At 42.0% G+C, this 21577-nt stretch overlaps 3 protein-coding genes across 3 annotated transcripts; 2 read left to right on the top strand and 1 right to left on the bottom strand.

Moving 5' to 3' along the window:
• LOC116722296 (zinc finger protein 674) lies at positions 1-7158 on the top strand. The gene is made up of 4 exons (XM_032566523.1): positions 1-459; positions 708-838; positions 1716-1809; positions 3178-7158. Exons 1-4 carry the CDS (start codon positions 210-212, stop codon positions 4149-4151), a joined length of 1449 nt encoding a protein of 482 aa, XP_032422414.1. The 5' UTR covers positions 1-209; the 3' UTR covers positions 4152-7158.
• Positions 7159-8508: 1350 nt separating this feature from the next.
• LOC116722042 (E3 ubiquitin-protein ligase RNF135-like) lies at positions 8509-15361 on the top strand. The gene is made up of 7 exons (XM_032566126.1): positions 8509-8986; positions 10058-10375; positions 10448-10525; positions 11423-11504; positions 11596-11685; positions 12446-12496; positions 13185-15361. The coding sequence occupies exons 1-7, from the start codon at positions 8729-8731 to the stop codon at positions 13718-13720; spliced, it is 1413 nt and encodes a 470-aa protein (XP_032422017.1). The 5' UTR covers positions 8509-8728; the 3' UTR covers positions 13721-15361.
• A 175-nt stretch (positions 15362-15536) lies between these two features.
• On the bottom strand, positions 15537-20635 carry tox4a (TOX high mobility group box family member 4 a). Its single transcript, XM_032566125.1, has 9 exons — positions 20230-20635; positions 20079-20144; positions 19685-19981; positions 19351-19596; positions 18274-18618; positions 17373-17453; positions 16610-17284; positions 16081-16223; positions 15537-15986 (listed from the first exon to the last, which is right to left on the bottom strand). The coding sequence occupies exons 1-9, from the start codon at positions 20332-20334 to the stop codon at positions 15923-15925; spliced, it is 2022 nt and encodes a 673-aa protein (XP_032422016.1). The 5' UTR covers positions 20335-20635; the 3' UTR covers positions 15537-15922.
• Between the last annotated feature and the right edge of the window lie 942 nt (positions 20636-21577).

Genomic DNA, 21577 nt, shown 5'->3' with positions numbered 1-21577 from the left:
GCCGTGGGCTCTTGATATCTTTGCTCCGTCCCTGTCAGCTGCTCTCTGGTTGTGATGCGCATGCGCTCAATCCAAAACACGCCTCTTCCCTTTGGAGAAGGCCATGTGGTCAGGCTGCGGTTGGTAAATAAATGCTAAATGGCGACTTTCGCCTAGGACGGGTTTTTCGGGGATAAACTCTTGACTTCTGTGAAGCCATTGGGGCCAAAATGTCTGCGGACGTCGTGAACATCCAGGCGCAGGTGGAGACGGTGCTGAGGGCTCTGGTCAAGGCGGCGTCGGTGGAGTTGATCAAACTGTTTGAGAGCAGATTCCGAGCGGAGCCTGTGGCCGCGGGCCGCGCAGAGGAAGAGCAGCGAAACGTAAGCGTGGAGTCGCTCTGCGCCGTGTGGAACGGGGGCAGCAAGCGAAGCGTCGGCGTGCAAGTGGAGGAGGATATCAAGACAACGGTGGAGCTCGGTGGGTTTGCGTGTTTTGACTTCCATGCACAATGATGGGATAGGGTTAATGCTGCGCTTCGGTGCATGAGGAAACCCGAAGAATACTTTTTTTTTGTGCTTAAATGCTTAAAGCAATCGGTGCATTTTCGCATATCTTGCCTGCATCCGTCATTCCTGCAGAACCGGATTAGTTCTCCGAGTAATCTCTGTCGCTAAAGAATACATTTCCTTCGGTGTCATGACCCCTCCCCCTCTTCTACTCTCCAGACTCTTCCCTTCTGCTTGGTGCGAGTTGCTTGTGGGAGACCAATAATGTGGAAGTGGAGGGCGGTCTGGTTCCGTCCGAAGTCCTTCTGGCTGAAGACACTGACCCTCATTGGGCACCTCAGGAGGATCAGGTCGGTGGGGGCTTACAACCTGTATAAGTGGAGCTGGACGATATCGCTGAGAAACGTATCACGATGTGAGCATTCATATCGGTCGATATCGATAATTATTACGTTTTTTTTGTTTGTTTTAAATATCTGAAATACTTCCAAACTGGTAGTGACATAACCGCTCCTGTTTTATCCACAGTTTTCACTCCATGCTGCTGCTGCTGTTTTATTTTTATGAAGTTATGAGGCAATGTGGCATTGTTCTCAAGAAGTTGTTGCTAGGTAACCAGTACTTGCACTTGTTTGCAAGTGAACTAGTACAGGGGTTCCCAAACTTTTCCATGTCGTGGCTCCCCAAAGAGCATTGACCTCCAGCGGTGGAGCCCTTTTGCACATTTACAGACAGTGCTGCAAAATATGTTAAGAAACATCAATTCTTACAATGTTTTTTTTACCCACCATTCAATAATTATTACAAAATGTAACATAAATGCTTCCTCATATGCCTGATATTAGATGGCCATGAGTCCTGTGGTGGAAAATTTTATCAGACAATTTGTGGTGGGTTTATTACCAGGTATTACTTCTTTTATCACAATCTCCTTTTTTGATTATAAGAAAATATGTAATATTTCATATTAGTCACATCAAATTTTATTTTATTCCTGCAGTTCCTTTGGTTTTTTTCTGTTAAAGCCAGTAACATTTCTTGCTTTAGACGCTAGTTTATGGAGCAAAGCAGCTTAAAGAGTTTGACATGGCAGCCGATCAGAAAATGAGCATCACAAATGACATTGAAATAAATTATTTCATTCTACTTTAATGTGTTGCCTTTAAACAGGAAATCTCACTAGGTCTGGTAAACAAGTTCTATTGTTTTCTGTTCTTATTTGATCAGGTTAAAGCAGATTCTGTGGATGCGTTGGAGCTGAGCGGCCTCGAGCTTGACTCTCTCATTGATGATGATGCTCAACTTAAGGATATTTTACCTGGTAAGCACTCGCATGAACTGATGAACATTGCTATTATTATCCTGTTATTCTTGGAAAACAAGAATAAAAGGATCTTGATGGAGTAAAAAACAAAAAAAAAAAACACTCCTCACACTGTTGGTTTCACCTACAGTTACAGTAAGCTACTGGTAAGAAATGGGACGCAATATGTTCATATAAATCATGTTTGGTAATTGTACTGTAGCTTTACTTTATTTCTCTAATGGTAGAAATACTTTCAAGTCTAATGCTGTACTGAACTTTACTTGTCGACTACACCAGAAACTTCACATTTGGAATTTGCCTTTCAGTCCGATTGCTTCTTATAAATTGTTTGAAGTTACAGCTCTTAAACATTTTCACAAAATCCTCTCACCGCTTTGTCTGAGAAGCTAGCACAATGCGGTCCATATCTGTGACGGGAAACATGGCTGGTAATCTGAAAAGTGTGGCAGTCATTTGCATCCAGCTTCTTTTTGTGTGCTTAAAAGAAGCATTCAGCTTATAAATATCACAATATCTATATTGGGATATTTGGAAGCACCTCCAAATATCACAATATTATCTCACCTCTTCCAGGTGAGACCAGAGCCGAGTTGTATTTATTCATTCAACCTTAAGACAAAAGGAGGTTGTCGGTTATATATTGAAAGATTTTTAACACCCAGTGTAAAACACAAACTCATTTTTTAACAGAGGTACTGTTTTTTTTATATTCCTCATTCTGCACCCTCACTAGAAGGTGTTGTATGCGTTTATGGACGACTGTGTAACCCAAGCCGGTCTTATGTGTTATCAGTAGATATGGTTATGTTAGCAAGGACACAAAAATCATATATCCATAACAACCGGTTGTCTTCAGGAATTAAATAAGTAGCAAGCAGCAATAATCTCAGCATAAATTCAGCCTGGTTTAATTTATTTTATTTTTATTACTTTTGTTACAAATCGTATTCATGTACTAAAATGTCCCAGTCAAAGATTATACCTAAATCTTTTTCGAGATCTCGTCTTCATTAAAAAAAAAAAACAAGAAAAAAAATGTAAATTTGTGAAAATGTCCCATCTGCTTGCAGTTGATTGCGCTTGATTTTTTTAAAAGCCTTTTAGGGTAGAGAGAGAAACATAACACATGGTTTCACTATTATTTATTTTTTTCATTTAATTTTAGTGAAACATTTTGAAACCAAGCTATATATTCCCTTTATTTTCACAATCACACATTGTTTTTTTGTGGTTCATGAAATACATTAAAGTTTGTGGTCATAAAGGGACAAAATATGAAAAAGGTCAAAGGGTCCTTTTGCAAGCGTACTTGTGTATATTGGCACTAAGCATAACAATGAAAGAAACTGTGCTGTATTTCAGTCTCTGCAGATGAAGGTTCTGGAACATCGCAGTGTGGATCTACCCAGATATCACCCGCTAAGCAGAAGCCTCTTCTGATTCAACCAGATACGAGACACACGGCTTCTGGGGAGACGGTGAAGTTTGTTTGCCCCTTAATCCTTACGCCAGACTCTTCGGCTCCTAAAGCTGAGAGTTCAGAGGAGCCCGTTCAAGCTGAGCCCCAGCAAGCCTGTGTCAGCACGGCCAAGGGGACCGCCTACAGCCCGTCGCCGTCCGACGGGGCCGTGACCCCAGCGCAGGTCGGCGTGTGGGAGCGGATCCACTCGCCGAAAGACTCCAAGAACCATCTGCAGATGAAGTTGAAGCTCACCTCTCCAGATCAAAAGTTGCTTCTTCCCTGCGAGGTACAGCTGGTCAACATGCTCACAATACCAGAGATAAAGACCGAGGGTGACGACGCCGCGAAAACTCTCAACGCGAACAACAAATCCGGCAGGACTATCCCCAAAGACCTGCGTCGGCACCAAGGTCCCCACACTGGCCATCGCCTCTGCTGCTTCACGAGGTGCGACAACGACGTCTGGCGCCTCCAGAACATCGTCACACACTCCCGCGACGGATACGTCTGCGGCAATTGCGGGAAGGCCTTCAAGCGCCGGAAGATCCTCCGGCGGCACGAGCGTTTCCACACCGGGGAGAAGCCGTACGGATGCTCCAAGTGCTCCAAGACGTTCGCGCTGAGGAAGAGCCTCCGCCGCCACCTGAGGTTCCACACGGGCGAGAGGCCACACTCCTGCCCGCAGTGCGGCAAAAGCTTCCGGCTGCGGGACAATCTGAAGGCGCACCTGCGGTTTCACAGCGGAGAGAAGCCTTTCAGCTGCATCACCTGCGGGAAGATGTTCCGGATCATGAGGAATATGGAGAAACACAAACTGAGCCAGTGCGATTTCTTCATGCCCTCATTCAGAAAGATCGCCGGCTTGTCGCTGTGAAGGCGGCGGCGGTGGTCACGCGCCATTGTCTACCTCAGACTGCTAACACTGGACTGCTCATGGAGACTGTCGTCCCTTAACGCAGAAGAAAGGACACTTTACGTCAAAGGTCTCAAACTGCATTCCTCGAGGGCTGGAGTCCTGCAACTGTTAGATGTGTCTCTTGTCTTACACACTTGACTTCAATGGTGAAACTGCGTCCCTAACATTCAGTCCAGCTCTCCAGAGCTCTGCTAATGAGCTAACTTTGGAACCAGGTGTGCTGAATGCAAAGAGACACCTAAAAGTTGCACGACACGGCTCTTGAACCCACGAGTGTGAGACCTCTGCTTTAAGCTGTATCTAATCCATATCAGCTCCTGATATTTTGTTTCTACTGTAGCGACACCAGTACTGGTGTCAAGGGGTCATTTTTGTCTGAACCCAGCTGAATGTGGTTTTCTACTTTTTACTTGTTTCTCCTCTTGGATTTGTCCGGTTTGTTTCAGCTCTGGGGCAAGGAAGAGTAAATCAGATCAACTCTTAACGCCCAGCAAATGCGATTGAATCGGATGTGACACGAACATAGTTTGGCTTTTTGAAACTAACTAATTCCAAAAAGCTTTATATAACCTTTGACCCTTTCGCAGAACACTTTATGCTAGGACATTTTGCGAGTGCGTTTTCTGAGAGGACTCTGAGCTCAACAGTGCGGTCGTGATTGAGTCGAAGCAGTTGACTCGGGTAATGGTTAGCTCTCTTGGCAGTTTGTGGGTTGATGTTGCGACGGCATTGGTCAGCCTCCCGACGGTTTTAAGAGAAAATGCACCGGGGCTACCGTCACGAGACCTTTGAGACGCATCCTTTGTTGCCCATTAGCACATTGGACAGGGTTTGCCAACACAGAACAACTCACAGGACTTTGTGAAGAAGCTGTGGTGTGTTTTTACCCTTTAAAATATAAGATATCTGACACTAATTTCACTCATTTCTCTCTGGCCCCACTAAGTTCCCCTCCAGGCCTTCTTTGGTTTCACAATGCCACTTTTATTGGTGCTTTCTTAATCATACCAGGCAGCTAAAGAGGTTCTGTTTGTGGCAATACGAGTATGGAAGAGGCTCTGACTTGTTATGAATCTGATGACTTACCTTTGTGTTTTCTGAATGTAGATTTCTTAACAATTCGCTGACATTCTCGTTTTTGCCAAATGGCCATTCCTTTCCTTAAACTTATAACATTTGCTTTCAGTTTTGTGTCACAACACTTTAAGGCCTACTTTCATTTGATTTCCTTCAAAGAAAAAATCGTTGCATTTGTTTGTTGGTCCAAATTTTACGTCCAACTGAAAACGGTCACTGTCTTTGGTCACATGATTTATGACCTTCTTTGACGGCGTTTCAGATTATTAGGGTTTGTTTTTTTTTAAGCTTATAGTTCCTCACAATCGGATAGGTGCAGCAGGTTGCTATGCACTCTGCAGACTCACTTGCAGTTTTAGACGGGTTGTTTTAGTTCCTGTTTTTGCTTTTGCTTTGTACAAACTGAACCGATCCATTTCGAGTTTGTTTTTTTTTCTCGCCATATGTGTGTTTTTTGTTCTCTATAACAAACCAGGCTAATGACCATCCTATGAAAGGCTATGTCATTGCTTTCCTTACTTTATTAATTATTGTTAGCTTTAACTCCCTAAGCGCTAGTTTTATTCCAGCTGCTGATCACTTCGCTCCTGTATAGTTTGTTTTTCTTTTTGTTTTTTGTGTGTGTCCTCGACTTTTCCGAGTATGAAATGAAGCCATCTGCCACATGACTGTTTATATGGACCATGGTGGTTACTGTGATCTTTTTTTTTGCTTGTTTGTTTTTTATTAAACAGTCGTAGTCTTTCAAATTTTATGAGTCGAGTGGCGGAAACAGATCAGAACCAAAGTGAACAGAAATAATGTCAAATACAAAGCTTTAAGAAAATAGCGTAGTTCTATTGTGTGTGACTGTTTGTATGAACATGTATCTCAATAAATCATAAAAATAGCCAATCACAAAGAAAAACCTATAATGATAAAGTCTTAAGTCCATAGTTTATTGATGGGAAAGGGAGGAAACAGTAACATGTGGATATGAAAGTGAAGTTACTCTGTGAACAAAGTTGGTGAATGAAAAGATTTTTTTTAAAATGCCATATTGCCCACTTTAGATGTTTGCAGGAAATACTGAGGCAGGAAGTGGAAATCAGTGTTATGTCTGTTGTTGCACGAGGAACTCTGCGCCTGGAGAACAACAGCAAGGGTTTCTGGGTAACGGGACCAAACAGTTTCTGAGATGCTAAACTTTATGTGTATACTTGTGTATGTTTTTTTTTTGTTGTTTTTTACTTTTTACTGGGGTTTTTTTTTACCTTACATTTATGGGGTTTTTTGCTTAAAGATTACTGAATATATATAGACGCCCCCCCCCCCCCCCCAAAAAAACTCATTTTGTCGGGCTGGTTAGTTTCTAAAACCAGTTCCAGAGGTGAGGGACTGAACCATCACCACTGTTTCATTACGGTCATTCAGACGTTGGTTGTCTTTTAAAGTTGCTCAAGGATTCAGTCAAACCTGCAGGTTTAAGAAGTTAAAATATGGCATTTGGTTGCAGTATGAACTACTCCAGTGAATGTTCAGGAATTTTTTTCAGCTGACCCACCATTCATCTCTCAAGATGTTCTTCAAAACATCTCATTTATGTTGTTGGATTTAGTCGGGTCAGAAAAAAATTGCAATCTTGAGAACATTCTCAGTTGTGTTGTCATGAGATTATAACTTTGTGTCTGAATGGCCTTGACGAGCTGTCAAGCTCACCTTTTGATGGGTTTTTATTTTTAAATGCATTTAAATCTAAACGAATGATGAATCTAACCTTATGTGTGCTTTGCAAAGACTTTTTCAAAAGTTTTTATGGTTCTCAAGATGTACACTTTATATTGACAAATGTCCGTTTTTCATCTTTTTTAACTGCTGTTGGTAAATAAATTGTTTTTGTCAAACCTAAGAATTTTGTGAAAGATTTATTCAACTTTAAATGCATCAAAGCATGACATTGTGTTAACTGCTGTGTAATTTGTGATCTTTTAAGCAATTTAAAACTCTCCAGACATGAACAGAACCACATTCACAAAAACCGTTTAAGATGACAGTGTTGCGTTAAAATAAAAAATAATTCACTGCAAGTTTATATCAAAAAGGTATAGGTTAGAAAGTTAATTTACTTTTAAAAGAACTTAGAATAAGCACGTTTTTGTAGATGCACATAAAACCTGTTGATGCTTGAAGGTGTGTTTAAACCCAGCTCTGTGCTGCTGCATTGTCCAGAGCTTCAGATTTTTTTAATTTATTTTTTTAATCTCATTGAGCGATTCTTGGTAAATAAAGGTGAAATGGAAATGGCAGCCGCAAACTTGGATCTAAGGTGAGTTTAACACTGACAACACTTTTCAGTATTTTATTTGTGTAAAAAGTTTTTATTGTGAAATCCTAATAGATTAAAGCTTGCACTTTGAAAATGGACAAGCTTTTCAAAGCTTGTGTAAAATATTACGTGGTATGCGTAATATTTTACGTATACCACTTAATACGTAAAATTACGTATTTTACTTTTTAACGTAGTACCACGTTAAAAAATGTAAAAAAATTTTAACGTGGTATTACACTTGGTATATTAGTTCAGTTCCAATATTTCCTCATTCTTTACATGTAGGAGTAAAAAGTAAGTCTTAATTATTAAAGTGTGTATTAATTATAATATATGATGGAAATTATTACATAACCTTAGTTAAAATTGCTGCACATCTGTCTTTTGATTAATTTGTTCATAACTAGTAAAAATTATACTGTAAAATAATTGTGCTAGAACTAGAATTAGTTGTGCATTTAAACATATTTTATCAGATTGGTTGGTCTGCCTTATTTTGATTACTTAATATCGTTCACTCTCGATAAAATTAATCCTAAAATTAGCAAATTCTATGTAAAAATGATGAATATTTTTGTTGAATGTAAACTTCAGTATTTAATTTCTTAAGAAAACTACTTCTATAAAATCTGCCACTCTCAATATGGCGGACGCGATGACGTATGGTCCTAAGCCACGCTTTTATCTGCGTAGTTCATGACCTGTAGACAACGTGCTTGTGGGATTTCTCATTGACGTAAATTCTCAACGTAAATTGCTAATTTTAAGAAAAAGAATTTAAAAAATTATGTTAATATCACTGGACTACTTTTTTGTGTCCAGACAATAAATATTCACAAATCCGCGTAACGACGCGAGAGGAAAAACTGCTATTCTTCATTTCACGTGGCCTGAACTGGGACCGTCACGTGATCTAGTAGGCCCCGCCCCACCAGGAAGTAGAGCTGTGAGTTTCACTTTCACTCTAAACTTCAACCAAAAGCACCGATGTAGCCACCCTTTAACGCCGCTTTGAACCCGCGTTTCTGTGCCTGAGTTCATAACTTTTTCTAAACAACCAGAATATAGTGGTAAATAAATCAACAGCGAAGCAGGGCGGTAATATCCCTGCAGTTAACTCTACTCATGCTCAGCAGCAGGGGGGTCAAGGATGGAAGATGCAGACCAAACCCGGTGGGGGGAACTGCTAAGGTGTCCGGTGTGTCAGGACACCTTCAAGGATCCCCGCCAGCTGCCCTGTGGACACAGCATGTGTCTGGACTGTCTGACCAACCTGCTGGACCACTCCACGGACTCACCTTTCCGCTGCCCGGACTGCAGGGCGGACTTTGGACAGGTCGTCGAGTTGCAGAAGAGCTATGCCTTGGCCAGCATCGCAGAGGACTTCAGGTTGATCAAGAAGAGGAGGGTATGTGTTAAATAATTCAGTTGCACGGACCAGGCTGATATAAATTTACAGCTTTCTTTGAAGTCGGACATGCATACGACATACCTATGCCTCTAACTCTAACTTTCATTTGATTTTTATGCAACACAGTACTTTCGTGTTGCGTTTACAGAACAAGACAACAACAAACATAAAAATAATAAAGTAGATGTTTCAGTGCTGTTTACCAAGCAGAGCTGATTTACGGAAAATTGATCTAGGAGGACGATTAATCACATTAATCGTAATGAATCAATTATTGGAATAACCGTCAACTAATTTAGCAATAGATTAATCATTAACTAGAGTTTCAAGCCTTAAAAAAATGCAGTCGTTGAAAGAGCAACATACTGTATATTATTATTTTGTTTATTTATGCATTATTTATACCTTGGATGGAGTAGCTTGTCAGCAAGTAAGCAATTTCCTCCAGTCTATTCTATAAAAGCAGTAATTAAGCCAAAACTGTACAAAAAATACATTTAAGATAGAAAAAAACATTATTTGTCCACAGATCTGTTCTATACTGAAGTCCTCAAGTGGCATAGCTTTAGCTTCAATTGGTTCAAATTCTGTAAAAGAAAGGTATTAAGTACCCTTTGCTATCCAATCATTAATATGTTAATCAAAAATTAATGAACAGATCAGTCCTACAGTGTGTTGATGTCTGCTTGACTAAACATCAAGTCAAGCAGAAAGCTCGACTTGCAGATGTTAGAAGTAAACATACTTCTAACATCTGCGGATGTAAGAAGTATGCAGAGGCATTACTACAAACGATCAATGCTACTTTATTGCATTTTAAGCAATGCAATGTATGTTTTCTTACTTTAAAATAAACAATTAAATTGTGTTTTTGTTAACATTTTTTAAGTATTCTAATCTTGTATAAAATAGAGTTAAAAGTTGAAACGAAAAAGGTTCAGTGTTCCAGTTTCTCATCCGATTAATCACCAGAATAATCGGCAGAAAAATCGATTTCTAAAATAATCGTCAGTTGCAGCCCTGTGTGTATCTGTTCTGACCTCTGGCTGATCGATCGCTTCCTCGCAGGAGACGCTGGCTGAATGCGTCTACTGCGACTGCTGTCCCGAGACGAAAACCGCTGCCTTCAAGTCCTGCCTGAAGTGCGAGGTGTCGCTGTGCAGAGAGCACGCCAAGGACCACCTGGAGCTGCGGGCGTTCACCGGACACCCACTGGTCGATCCGCTCAGCGACCTGCTGGAGAGGAAGTGCCCGGAGCACCGGGACCAGGTGCTGCGGTACTACTGCAGCTCGTCCAGGCGCTACGTCTGTAACATGTGCGCCCTGGAGAGCAAGCGGCTCGGCTCGGCCTCGGACGCCTCCGCCGTCCTGCGGCGACAGCTAACTGTGAGTTCAGCGTCGCTCCTACAGCAGCAGCGTCATCAGGTGAAAGCTGATCGGGGTATCTGTATTCAACAGGACTACATGGACCAGCACTTTATGACTCTCCAGCAGCAAATGAAAGAGTCTATAGATGCTGTAAGCAGCCAATATGAGGTAAGTGATGTTTTCTAAAGCTCACTGGGTTTGGTTAGACTTAGAGTGAAGGTCTACAACTGGAGCTACAACGCAGTGATTTAGGTCAAAGCCTATCCACGTGTTAGAATGGCCCGAAACCTTTTGGGAGATGTTGAAAATGGCTGTTCAAAGATGTTCTCCACCCAATCCGACTGTACCCGGGCTAATTTGCACAGAAGAATAGACGCAATTTTCAGTCTTTAAGTGTTGCGACGTCAACGGAGACACTCCATAGAACACCAGAAAACTGGAGTTGAAGCGGAAATTGGTGTCACTCAAAATCACAGGAAACTTAATCGAAATTTATGACTGAAACGTGACTAATTTATGTTAGCATGGTTCGTACAAGTGCTTGAAATCCTTCGAAAGGCTTGAGTTTCAATTAGGTGTTTTCAAGACTTGCAAAGTGCTTGATTTCTGCATAAAGTCCTTGAAAGTGCTTGATATTCAAACTGCACAGTTTTGTAATAAAGTGCAATGTAACGTTTGATTCAAAGCCTAAATTTGGAAAACACTGTTTACAGTAAATTTTCACACACTTGGTACAAAGAGACACATTTTTGTTTCACTAGTAGACTAAACCTTTCTTGCTTTAGGTCAGATAGAATCACCAAAATTATTTCTATTTACTAAATGCCAGAAAACGCAGCTGGAAAATTTCTTAGAACTCTTTTTTTGTAACTTTCTTTGTATATTTTGGTTAAGCATTTAATTTGAGCATAAAATTGACCTTAACACAATTTGTTTGGATCCTTTATTGATCTGTGTAACTGAAATAAAGTTTGCCTTACATTTTATATTTTAAACAATGTTATGATTCACAAATGTCTTTGCCAGTCAGATTTCAATTTATTTATTTTTTCTTCTTAAATCCAGAAACGGAAAGGAAACCCTCTTGATCGTCTCAACGGCGTCACGGTGGTCCTGCTCTCTCTGTGGTTCATAGTTCTCTACTACGGTGAGGGAGACGATGCCGGGCCCTGAACCGGGCGCGATCGTTCTGCGTTACCAGATAAAACCGTTGACGTCCATGTTTTGTTTCTCACCAGCCTACAGCTACTCTGTGGAGAACCAGACGCTGTCGGACGCGCTGGAGAGGCAGCAGAGCCGTGTGCATCACATTTATTCCAGCATCGCAGGTGAAACTCCGCCGTCACACACACACATCAGAGCCAGCAATATTGGATTCGATGATGAAAAGACTGTGTCTAGCTCGCGTCTACTAAAAGACGTCAGTCTCCGTGTCCAGGTTATGCTTAGTAAATAGGGAATGTTAGACTAAGAGATAGAAAAACAACTAGTTGTTTAGAAGTTTCAACTTTCTGATCCAAACATTTTTAAAACACGTCGGCTGTTATGTTCAACCTGAGAGTTGTCGACTCGGAGTGAGGGAGGACACAAACTTTCTGACGTTTCAGAAAGTTTGAGCTAACCTTGAAAAGTACAAAAAAAGTTTGAGAGTTTGAAAGGCAGGAAATCAAGTGATTTAGGGAAACTCTGCTAGTGTTGCACCACATCTCAAAAATGTAACAGCAACGGGCGCAAAAAGTGGGTATGCACTGTTTGTGATGCGTACGGGTGCTACGCTAGAAGGGGCGCCAGAGCTATGGCAGAAAACTGATTTCTGGTCGGCATTTTCTGTTTTTAACAGACGTTTGTGCTTGTGTAAACGATCTGATCCATTACAAAGGCACGCCCATAATTTGTCTACATACATCTCAGAAAGTTCAAAGTTGCGTCCGTTGTCAATGTAAATAGTTTGGAGCCTGCTCTCAGTAAATATTTGCTTCCAATTCTTTATTAAAGGTGTGTTTTTTCATCATTCAACCCCGAAAACGGAACAGTTTTAAAGTGGAGCTCATGTTCATTTTGACTCAGTCCCATCTTCTTCCTGCATAGGACACATGGCTGATCATCCTCTGAAGAGGCTTTCAGAAGACAAAGACGAAGGTATGGATGTGTCCCTTTAAATCAGGTGGTACTCACGGCGCCCCCTACTGGTCAACAAGGTACCGCGTGTAAACAACCGTTTAGTTGCCGAGGCGAGCTCAAAGTACGATGCTGCAGTTAGCCTACCAAAGGATTGTGTTTAAAAATAATAACAAATGAATTGCTTAAAAGAAAAGCTGAATCAGAAACGAGAACAGCAGGACAATTTATAGGATCGGAGGAATTTATGTCCATAGGAATATTTTTCAGTTTCTCAGGGTGAGTTGCAAAACTTTTGTTGTTAAAACACTATTAGTGATGCATAGCATGTAGATCTGCTGTAGGTCTGCGGCTGAGCTGAGTGGGATGTAACAGTGAGGAGGTGGTGAGCATCGCTGCGCCCCCTGCTGGCTAAATGCATCACCTAAAACAAAATTATGTCAGGGTTAAAAAAAATGTTTTTGTTTTTGTCAAAATTCTGTTATTCTTTTATTATGCTTCTAAATTACAAAGGAAAAAAAAAAAACAAAGACAATGAGTTAAAAGACTCATATTTTCATTCAGCCGTGTCGGGTTAAGTGGTCGGTGAGAGTTTGTTAATGAGTCAAGTGGTCCTCAGCCTGAAAAAGTTTGAGAAAAAATACTCTAAATGTATGCACAGATGTGGGAATGTGTGAGTGTGACCCTCTGTCGAAACCTGCTCTGTCAGGGACTGTCATGTTGGACCTGGACACCGCCAGTCGTCTCCTTGGACTTTCTGCTGACCTCCGGACAGTGGAGAGAGTCAGAGCGGCGCTGCATTATCCCAACAGCGACGGCCGCTTCGACCAAGCCCCGCAGGTGCTCTCCGCCCCGTGCTTCTCCTCCGGCGCCCACGTCTGGGAGGTGGAGGCCGAGGGCTGCTGGGACATCGCCGTCTCCTACCGGAGCGTCCCGCGAAGGAGCAGAGACGGCAGCAGCGCATTCGGACACAACTCGGAATCGTGGAGCCTGTCCCACAGCGGGCAGGGCGAGCTGTTCGCCTTCCACGACAGACACAGAACGGCTCTGTCCGGACCGTTGCGCAGCAGCAGAATAGCGGTGGAGGTGAACTTTGAGGAAGGCAGAATCGGCTTTAGCGCCGTGGGCTCCACCGAGACGCTGCTGTACGAGTTCAAGGCGGAGCTGACGCAGCCTGTGTGTTTGGGTTTGGGCCTCCATCACGTCGACCCGCCCAGCAGAGCCTCCATTGTGAAGGTTTCATGAAAGCAATAAGACACAAACTACATGGAGCCTGGTGGCCTTGCGCTTCATTACAGCTCAGGAACAAATATTAAAATAAAGAGGTTTTTGATTGTATAAGTAGATATTTCTGGGTTTTGATTTTTCACAATATGAATGTTAAGTTTTACGACGGAGCTAAGAAAATAAAATTAAAACAAGAATTTATTTTTTATAATGGACCAAGGTTTTTTTTTTTTTTAAGCATTTCAAAGTTGTTTTAATAAAGTTACAAGGTTTTACTTTGAGAATAATCTAATTCACTTTCTAAGGAATTCTTTAAATCACTGTTTGATTGACTTTATGTATACAATAGTGATGATGGAGTATTAGGGCCATACTAAGAAAAAATCAAATAAAATTACGAGAATAAAGTCATAATTTAACGTTAGTAAAGTTGAAATAATACGAGAATGAAGTTGTAGCATTACCAGAACAAAGTAACATTACCAATTTATTCTCGTAATATGACTTTATTCTCATATTGTTACTTTTTGTATTATTTTGACTTTATTGTAATTTTTAATAGCCGTAACAGTCATAAACAAAACACAGAACACTTGACACAAAAAGTTTTTCAAATTATAATGATTTAAAGAATTCATAAGAAAATTAATTAGATTAGTCTGAAAGTAAAATCTTGTAATTTTATCTAAACAACTTTGAAAATCCTGGGTTCCGTTTCACAAAAAGAAATTCTCGTCATCTGATAGTGTTATCAGATAACCAAACAATTCTTGTGGGATATCAGATAAATTATTCCTGATTCCAGCCTGAAGCGTTGGGATCAAGTCACAGGAAGGAAAACCAGGATGGGGGTTTGAGAACTAAACACTTTTTTCCCTCCCAAAGGAATTTATCTGTTTCAGTTCATCCAGGAATGACCTCTGACCTTCTGAGAGGCAGTAAATTGCAAAACTGTCCAAACAAGCCCTCTCGACCATAAACCCACACAATTAGAAGTGCTACACTGCTGAGGAAGTTGAAGTATAAAACTTGTCTCCATCTTGGATGTGAAACTATGCTTACTACCAACTCACTGCTTTCACATGGTCCTAATGGGTTCAAGAAGTTTACATGTGCAGGGAAAACCTTCAAAACTAAGAAGGTTGATTCAAATTTAAAATATTAATGGAAAAGGGTGGAGGAAGGAGAGACCGTAGTTACGTCTGGAGACGTCTGCTCCATTGGCTTACAATTGGGATAAAGTTTGTACTGGCTTTTGTATTTATTTTTCTCATCCATCTTTTTTTTTTTTTCTTACAGTAAACCGTTTCAGGTTGATTTTTAAGGAAGTTGTTTATGAAAACTATCTCCGGCGGTGAACCTGCAGCCTGATTTGTTTTGTGCGGTGAAAGGCCATCCGCCCACGGCAGGAAGAAATCATCTGCCCAGAACTCAAATTTAAAACGTGCATAACTCCAGAAATGCATAAGAGAAATATTCATTCTATGTTATGTATCCATTATGCTGTTTCAAACTGTCTGGTTTATATCTATCTAAAGTTTTAAACAGCGTAATAGTTTTGACGAGAACCGACAGGCTCCGTAATTCGCTTCCGGAGATTTAGAGGGAACCTTTCATCCTGAAAAAATGTAATTTAAAACAAATAAAGAATCAAATGGTCCTCTGCTACAGGTTTTTTTTTTTTGTTGTTTATTTAAAAAAAAATAAACATGAGAATTTAGAAACAACTAAACAGCCTGATTAAAAGATCGTACAAAAAAAAGGCATTAGCCCACATGGGAAGCCATCATCAAATACCAAACATACAAACAAATGAAGGCATTTAATGCTAAGCTGGTCTGGAGCTTATTATTTTGTTCACTACTGGGAATGATTTTTATTTATTTTCTGTCTTAAAAAAAAGAAAAAGTAAAATGTTACTGACTTTTCAAACTGTACTAGCTGCCATTAGATCCTCCGGTAACAGCGTTGGCCGTCTCCACTTCTGGATCGGATTTACTGACACTTGTCATTTCTTCCCCCAGAAAACTCGCTGCTAAACTACAATCTAGCAGCTTTGGATGCAATTTACATCCAAAGCAGCGACAACAATCACCACTTATCTTTGTTCCAGTTTTCCAAAACACAAAAACAGATTTTTCAGCTGACTAGTGTTACTAGCAAAATAGTAACTGATATATGTCGGTTGTTGTGTCTGTGTCGATCAGTAGAGGGCGCTCTTCACTTCACCGTCCCCAGGTTCTGGTTCTGGTTCTGGATGGAGCACCACGCCTTGAAGACATCCCTACGAAACAACGTGTTGGAATTTTTACATTTTCTTTTTTATTCTGATGGCTCAAAACAAAAAGTAAAAAACAAACGAGATGACGTCTACACACCTGCAGTGAGTGGCCACGCACTCGTTGCTGCAGTACTCCTGGTCCCAGTCCTCGCTGTCGATGGCCGGGTTTGTGCAGCCCGCTCTCACACACATGCTCTTCACCGAGGTGGCGCCGGAGGACGCGCTCACCTCCATCACGTCCTGGAAACAGGAGCACAGCGTTTGCACATGTGAACGCTGCGCTGCAGCAGGAGATCGTGCGTTTACCGATACATGTGCGGTAGAGTTTCACATTATTGTTGCATTTGACAGCTTGGATTAGGGATGCACATAATTAACCGACTTCACTCATTAATCGATAACTTGCATCTCTACTTTTTTTTTTATAGATATAGATCTGAAAAGTGTGGCATGCATTTGTATTGCACTGCTTTTTATTCTAATCCCTACTTACAAACCAGCGCAGCCTTCAGAAGCCCCCTAACTCGCAAACATCAAGCAAACCTTTTGGTCAACATGGTGGACAGGGCAACCCGATGTTAGAAATACGGAGGCTGCATGGAAGCTGGTCGGAGTCAGAGGTTTACCTCGTCTGAATCCAGAATCTCGGTGATGTCGTCGTCGCTTGTAGCTGCAGCAGAACTCCCGTCTTGCGCCGGCTGCACAGTGGTAGCCGCAGCAGCAGCAGCAGCAGCAGCAGCAGCAGCAGCAGCAGTAGCGGTGGGTGCGACTACGCTGGTGGCCAACCTGTCCTGAACCGACGCAGGGACTATTTTGATCTGGAGCGGAGGTGGAGGCGTCGCCGCCATGGTGACCGGCTGGCCCAGCGTCATCGTCGCTCCCTCTCTGGGTTTGGCCTGCAGCGGCGGAGGGGCCGGCGCCATCTGCTGGAGCCGCGGCGGGGGCGGCGCATTCTGCATCTGCTGCAGAGGCGGCGGCTGGCGGGCGGCGCTGGACACCAGGAGGGTGGGCTGCACGGCGCCGACCCCTCCAGATAACAGCGTCACCACCTGGCCCCCGGCCTGCAGCAAATGCTTGGGGATGATGATCTTGGTGACGGTCTGGGTCGGAGGCAGGACGGCGCTCGGAGCGCCGGCTGGGTTTGCGCCCGCCTGCGGAGGAACGTCCAGGATGATGTTGGCCTCCATGCTGATCCTGCTGCTGGCTGAGGGCAGGAGAAGGGCCTGCTGGCCCGCAGGAGGAGGGGCTACCAGGGTCAGATCCACCACAGGGGGGGAGGTCTCCATCTCCACAGAGGCCGGCTGCAGGGAGGGAATCCAGGTTATAGGGATATCAGTGGGAGAGCGAGACACTGATTTGTTGTTCCTTCGCAGGACAGCATGGCGTTACCTGAGACAGCTGGCTGGCTTTGTACGTTGCCAGCGCCTTCAGGTACTCCTTCTTGGCTGCTTCCGTTTTCTTTTTGTAAACCTGCAGGAAACAACAAACCGTCGTTCTGGATTAGAGCTGAGCGAGAAATCGACCTAATCGATTAATTGAATTTTTGCTTTTGGAAAATTTAACTCTTGGAAAATCTGTTTGTTTTTTTTTCTTCTCTTTTCTCCTGGGATTCAAAAGGTCAGAGAGATGTCGGCGCAGCCAGGGCGGCCATCTTGTTTTACAGCTTCTGTTTAACTGGACTTTGAGTTCAGGTCCACAATGCAGTGGAATATTAAGGCCAGGTTACATATTATATATATAAGTATATATTTATATATATATAATTATGAGAATGAAGTTGTAATATTACCAGAATAAGGTCTGAATCTTATAAGAACTCCAACATAAAAGATAAAATATGTTTTACAGATAATATTTAGTTTTAACACATCAGCATCAGAAGCTGATGATTTGAAATAATCGTGTGAACAACTGTGTCTATTTCAAAGAAAGAACTACAGAACCTGACTGGTCTCATCAGATGCTGAGAAATAAGCTTTACTCTCAATAAAAACAACCATATTGCAATTTTAAAATGATTTTTCTTTTGCTAATATGACTATGTTCTCGTAGCCTCGTTATAATTCTCCATCATTCAACTCGGGAGCCATAACTGACATAAAAGTAAATTTTTGAAAACATTTTCTGTCATTTCATTTTTAAGAAAAGAAAATAGGCAAAAGAAAAAAAAACAAAAGACTAAAATCGGATCTGGTACAAAAGAAATCTGACTTTATTTCTAAGCCACATTGCCCTGTTCCTGTTTCTAGACGTTAATCCTCCAGATATCAACAGAAGGCAAACGGAGCACCTGTTTCTGATCGTCCGCCAGGCTGTCCCACATGGACGCCACGATCTTTGACACCTCCCCAAAGGAGGCGTTGGGGTTCTGGCCCTTAATGGCCGACTGGGTGTCTCTGAAAAACAGAGCGTACGCCGAGACGGGCTTCTGCGGCTCGTTGGGATCCTTCTTCTTCCTTCCTTTCTTTCCTCCCGCCGCCGCTTCGGCTGCCGAGGCCAGAGCGGCGGGTTTCCCTCCGACCCGCCTGGCCGCTGCCGCCGGGGAGGCAGAGGACGGGGACGCGGGATAGGGGGACATGTGGGACAGGACCGGGGAGGAGGAGATGGACACGGGGGAGTCCACCAGCACGCTTCTCTGTAAGAAGAGAGAAGGTGGGTCAAAAAAATGTAAAAATCAGTGAAGCAGACAGTTACAAATAAAAACAGTAATATAAATTATTAGGAATTGATGTGATAGATCCAAACAAAGCAGGACTTGAGGATGAAAAGAAAGGAAAGTTTTTTATTTTGGGGTTGGTCAATCAAAAAAAAAAAGGATTCTCAATTGTTTGCAGATTATATTAATGGATCTCTAATGTAAATTTACAAAACATTGTGCTAAAAAAAAAAAAAAGAAAAGAAAAAGTTTTTTTTATGTTGTTGGAATTAAATTTTGGAATTATGAAAGCACAGACTTATGAGAGTGTAGTTCAATATGAGTTTTCAAAACATTGATAAGGAAATATCTGACGGCTACAGGCATAAAAACCTTAACATGCGTCTGTTTTGGATTGTTTTCTGTCATTTTATGTTTGTTAAGTGATTTTACATACAAGAAGTGATATGTTTGAGGGTTTTATAAGTTGGAATGATTTACGGAGGGGCGTTCTAGTTTAATTTGATGAGAAGGACAGGCCTAAATATAAGCCTTCTGCTTCTACTTGTACCTTTTCAGTCAAGTTGTTGAAATTGTCTCAGTGCTTTGAAGTAGGAACAGCAAATTATTTGATTAACTGAATAAAAAAACCAATAAATCAAAAAGAAGACAATTTGAAGTATGATTGGAACGTGACAATGTTTACAATCCACCGCATATAATCCTCGTTACCTTGAAGTCATCCATGTCCTCATCCTGCAGGGAACCGACTGGAGACGAGGATATTAGCAGCTGCTCCTCTGGCGCATCCGGATGATGGCCCGGGTTACTTCCCCCGAGCTCCAGCGTCAGTTCTGACGGGTTCATGCCGGTCAGCTGGCTGCCTTCCAGGAGACCGTGACCTAATTCGCTCAGCTGAACGTCGATGGTCATGGGAGGAGAGCGGCTGAAATGTGAGCCGCTGGAGTTCCCCATCTCCTGAAGAGAAAATAGAGAGAGAAAGAAAAATCCAGGTTTCAAACAGCATTCAGATTTGACTGATTGATTGACTGATCCCAGAACTCACCAGGGCAGAGGAGCTGAGAAGGGCTCCCCCTCCAGCTTGACCCATTGTCCCGAGGTTCAGCCTCTCCAGACCTTGAGACCCAAAGGTGGAGGCGAACGACGGATCATTGGCTTCCACCACCAGGTTGCTCACCAGGCTCCTGGAGCTGGAAGAGCCGCTGGTGTCGTCTGAGCCGTCGGTCAGGTCAAAGTGGGACACTGCCTCGCTGATGCTGAGAGCCTGGTCTGGATCCAGGGATATCGGTGGGATCTCGAACACCTCATCCCCGAGACTAGGAGTGTGAAATGTCTGCTGCATCTGGAAAAACACACACACACACACACACACAGAGATAGAGATGGGTTAAAAACACCACTAGAAATTAGATGGTTCATCAACGAAGTGACTCGCTAACCTCTGCTGATAGGAAATGATGCCCAGCTCCACTAATGGTTAGATAGCTGTCGCTGCCTTCAGAAAACTGCAACAGATAAATAAATAAAATTGAACTAACTACAGTACAGCGGAGACGGTTTATAAGCAGGCATCCTCGGATGTAACGTTACCTTGTTCTCCTCAGAGTATCCGCCGTATGGCTGGGTGTCCATAAACTCCGTGTCAACATTTGCAGGACAGTCATCCGCCAGCTCAGAGTAAAACTTGAGATCCATTTAGACTTGTTTCTCGAGTCAAACTATCACACTCTTTTAGAAGCTATTCCTCTATTCAGCTCACAAACTGGGGCTAACATCTGTATCAATAGTCGCTAGCAGCTAGCTAGCTAACTAGCAGCCAACAGACGGTTAGCATGCTGCTACAGCCGGACACATATTAAAATAACTTAAATGAGATAATATTTGTGTGATTTATAGTTAACAACAGCTACATAAAGTCCGTTTTGATAATTAAATTTAACGTGTTGGTCTTTTAACAGCCTAAAGTTGACAAGCGACCCTAAACAAGTATGTTCGTCGATGTAATACTACTAGCGCCCTCTAGGGGATGGAGGTAGAAGCTGGTGCTGCGTTTGTGGACTTTCGTAAAAATAAGATACGGTTAACTTTGTTCACTCGGAGCCATAATTTATTAGCGAAGAAACGGGGAGGTTTAAAGCTTCTTTTCTCGCTTTTTAATAGAATTAAATAAAATGAATAATTTAGGACGTGTTTCACAAGTTCCTGGCCAGCGAAAATGTAATGTCTGTTTTTGGTTTTCACAACTGTTGCCTGTATGATGTGTTTATGATGGGTTTTTTAAATGTTTGCTCGATGTAAATAAAGCACTTCGTGTTGCTGAAATGTGCTATACAAATAAACTTGAGTGATTGATTGAAAAAAGAAAGTAAACGAAAGAGCTAATAATTTTTAAAACTTTGTCCGGGTTTTTGCTTACCCAGCCTTTACATTATTCTCTGTGAATTATTCAGGCACAAAGCACATAGAGTAAAATACAATAAGCTGAAAACAGGAACTGGACATAATGAATAAAAAGCAGTTGAGAAAGAACAACTTTGCTAGTATTAGAATTTTAAGAAATTGTAACTGGTCTTAGAAAAATAAGAAAAGAAAAATCTTATCTTTTTGCAGCTTTGTTTTTTAGTTGCATCTCATAAGCCTTTTTGCTCATTTTGCCCTTAATGTGGTCATATGGTTGCTCCTGCAGCATAAATAATATTTGCATTCACTAATCTCATCCTCAATTCTTTGACTTTGGAGAACACCAAACTGGTGCAAATGATAGAAAACCTTGTGTGATGAATTAGAACAAAGACTTGGTACCAGGCTTTCTCATCCAACATCAGTGTCCGACCTCTCAAAAGCCCTTCTGGAAGAATAGTAAAAAATACACATAAAACACTCCTTACCTTGAGGCGACCTTTCCAGAATTGAAGCTTTTATAGCAGCAAGAACTGGA

This window comes from Xiphophorus hellerii, chromosome 6, assembly GCF_003331165.1.
Source record: "Xiphophorus hellerii strain 12219 chromosome 6, Xiphophorus_hellerii-4.1, whole genome shotgun sequence".
Taxonomy (NCBI): Eukaryota; Metazoa; Chordata; class Actinopteri; order Cyprinodontiformes; family Poeciliidae; genus Xiphophorus; species Xiphophorus hellerii.
Note: the sequence above shows the minus strand (reverse complement) of the source record. Positions and strands in the feature narration are given on the sequence as shown.

Coding starts and splice junctions, on each gene's coding strand:
- LOC116722296 (XM_032566523.1), top strand. CDS start 210: ATGTCTGCGGACGTCGTGAACATCCAGGCGCAGGTGGAGACGGTGCTG. Junction 839..1,715: donor GGGCACCTCAGGAGGATCAG/GTCGGTGGGGGC, acceptor TTATTTGATCAG/GTTAAAGCAGATTCTGTGGA. Junction 1,810..3,177: donor ACTTAAGGATATTTTACCTG/GTAAGCACTCGC, acceptor GCTGTATTTCAG/TCTCTGCAGATGAAGGTTCT.
- LOC116722042 (XM_032566126.1), top strand. CDS start 8,729: ATGGAAGATGCAGACCAAACCCGGTGGGGGGAACTGCTAAGGTGTCCG. Junction 10,526..11,422: donor CTGTAAGCAGCCAATATGAG/GTAAGTGATGTT, acceptor TCTTAAATCCAG/AAACGGAAAGGAAACCCTCT. Junction 11,505..11,595: donor GTTCATAGTTCTCTACTACG/GTGAGGGAGACG, acceptor GTTTCTCACCAG/CCTACAGCTACTCTGTGGAG.
- tox4a (XM_032566125.1), bottom strand. CDS start 20,334: ATGGATCTCAAGTTTTACTCTGAGCTGGCGGATGACTGTCCTGCAAAT. Junction 17,454..18,273: donor TGGCGGACGATCAGAAACAG/GTGCTCCGTTTG, acceptor TGTTTCCTGCAG/GTTTACAAAAAGAAAACGGA. Junction 15,987..16,080: donor TGCGTGGCCACTCACTGCAG/GTGTGTAGACGT, acceptor GTTGTTTCGTAG/GGATGTCTTCAAGGCGTGGT.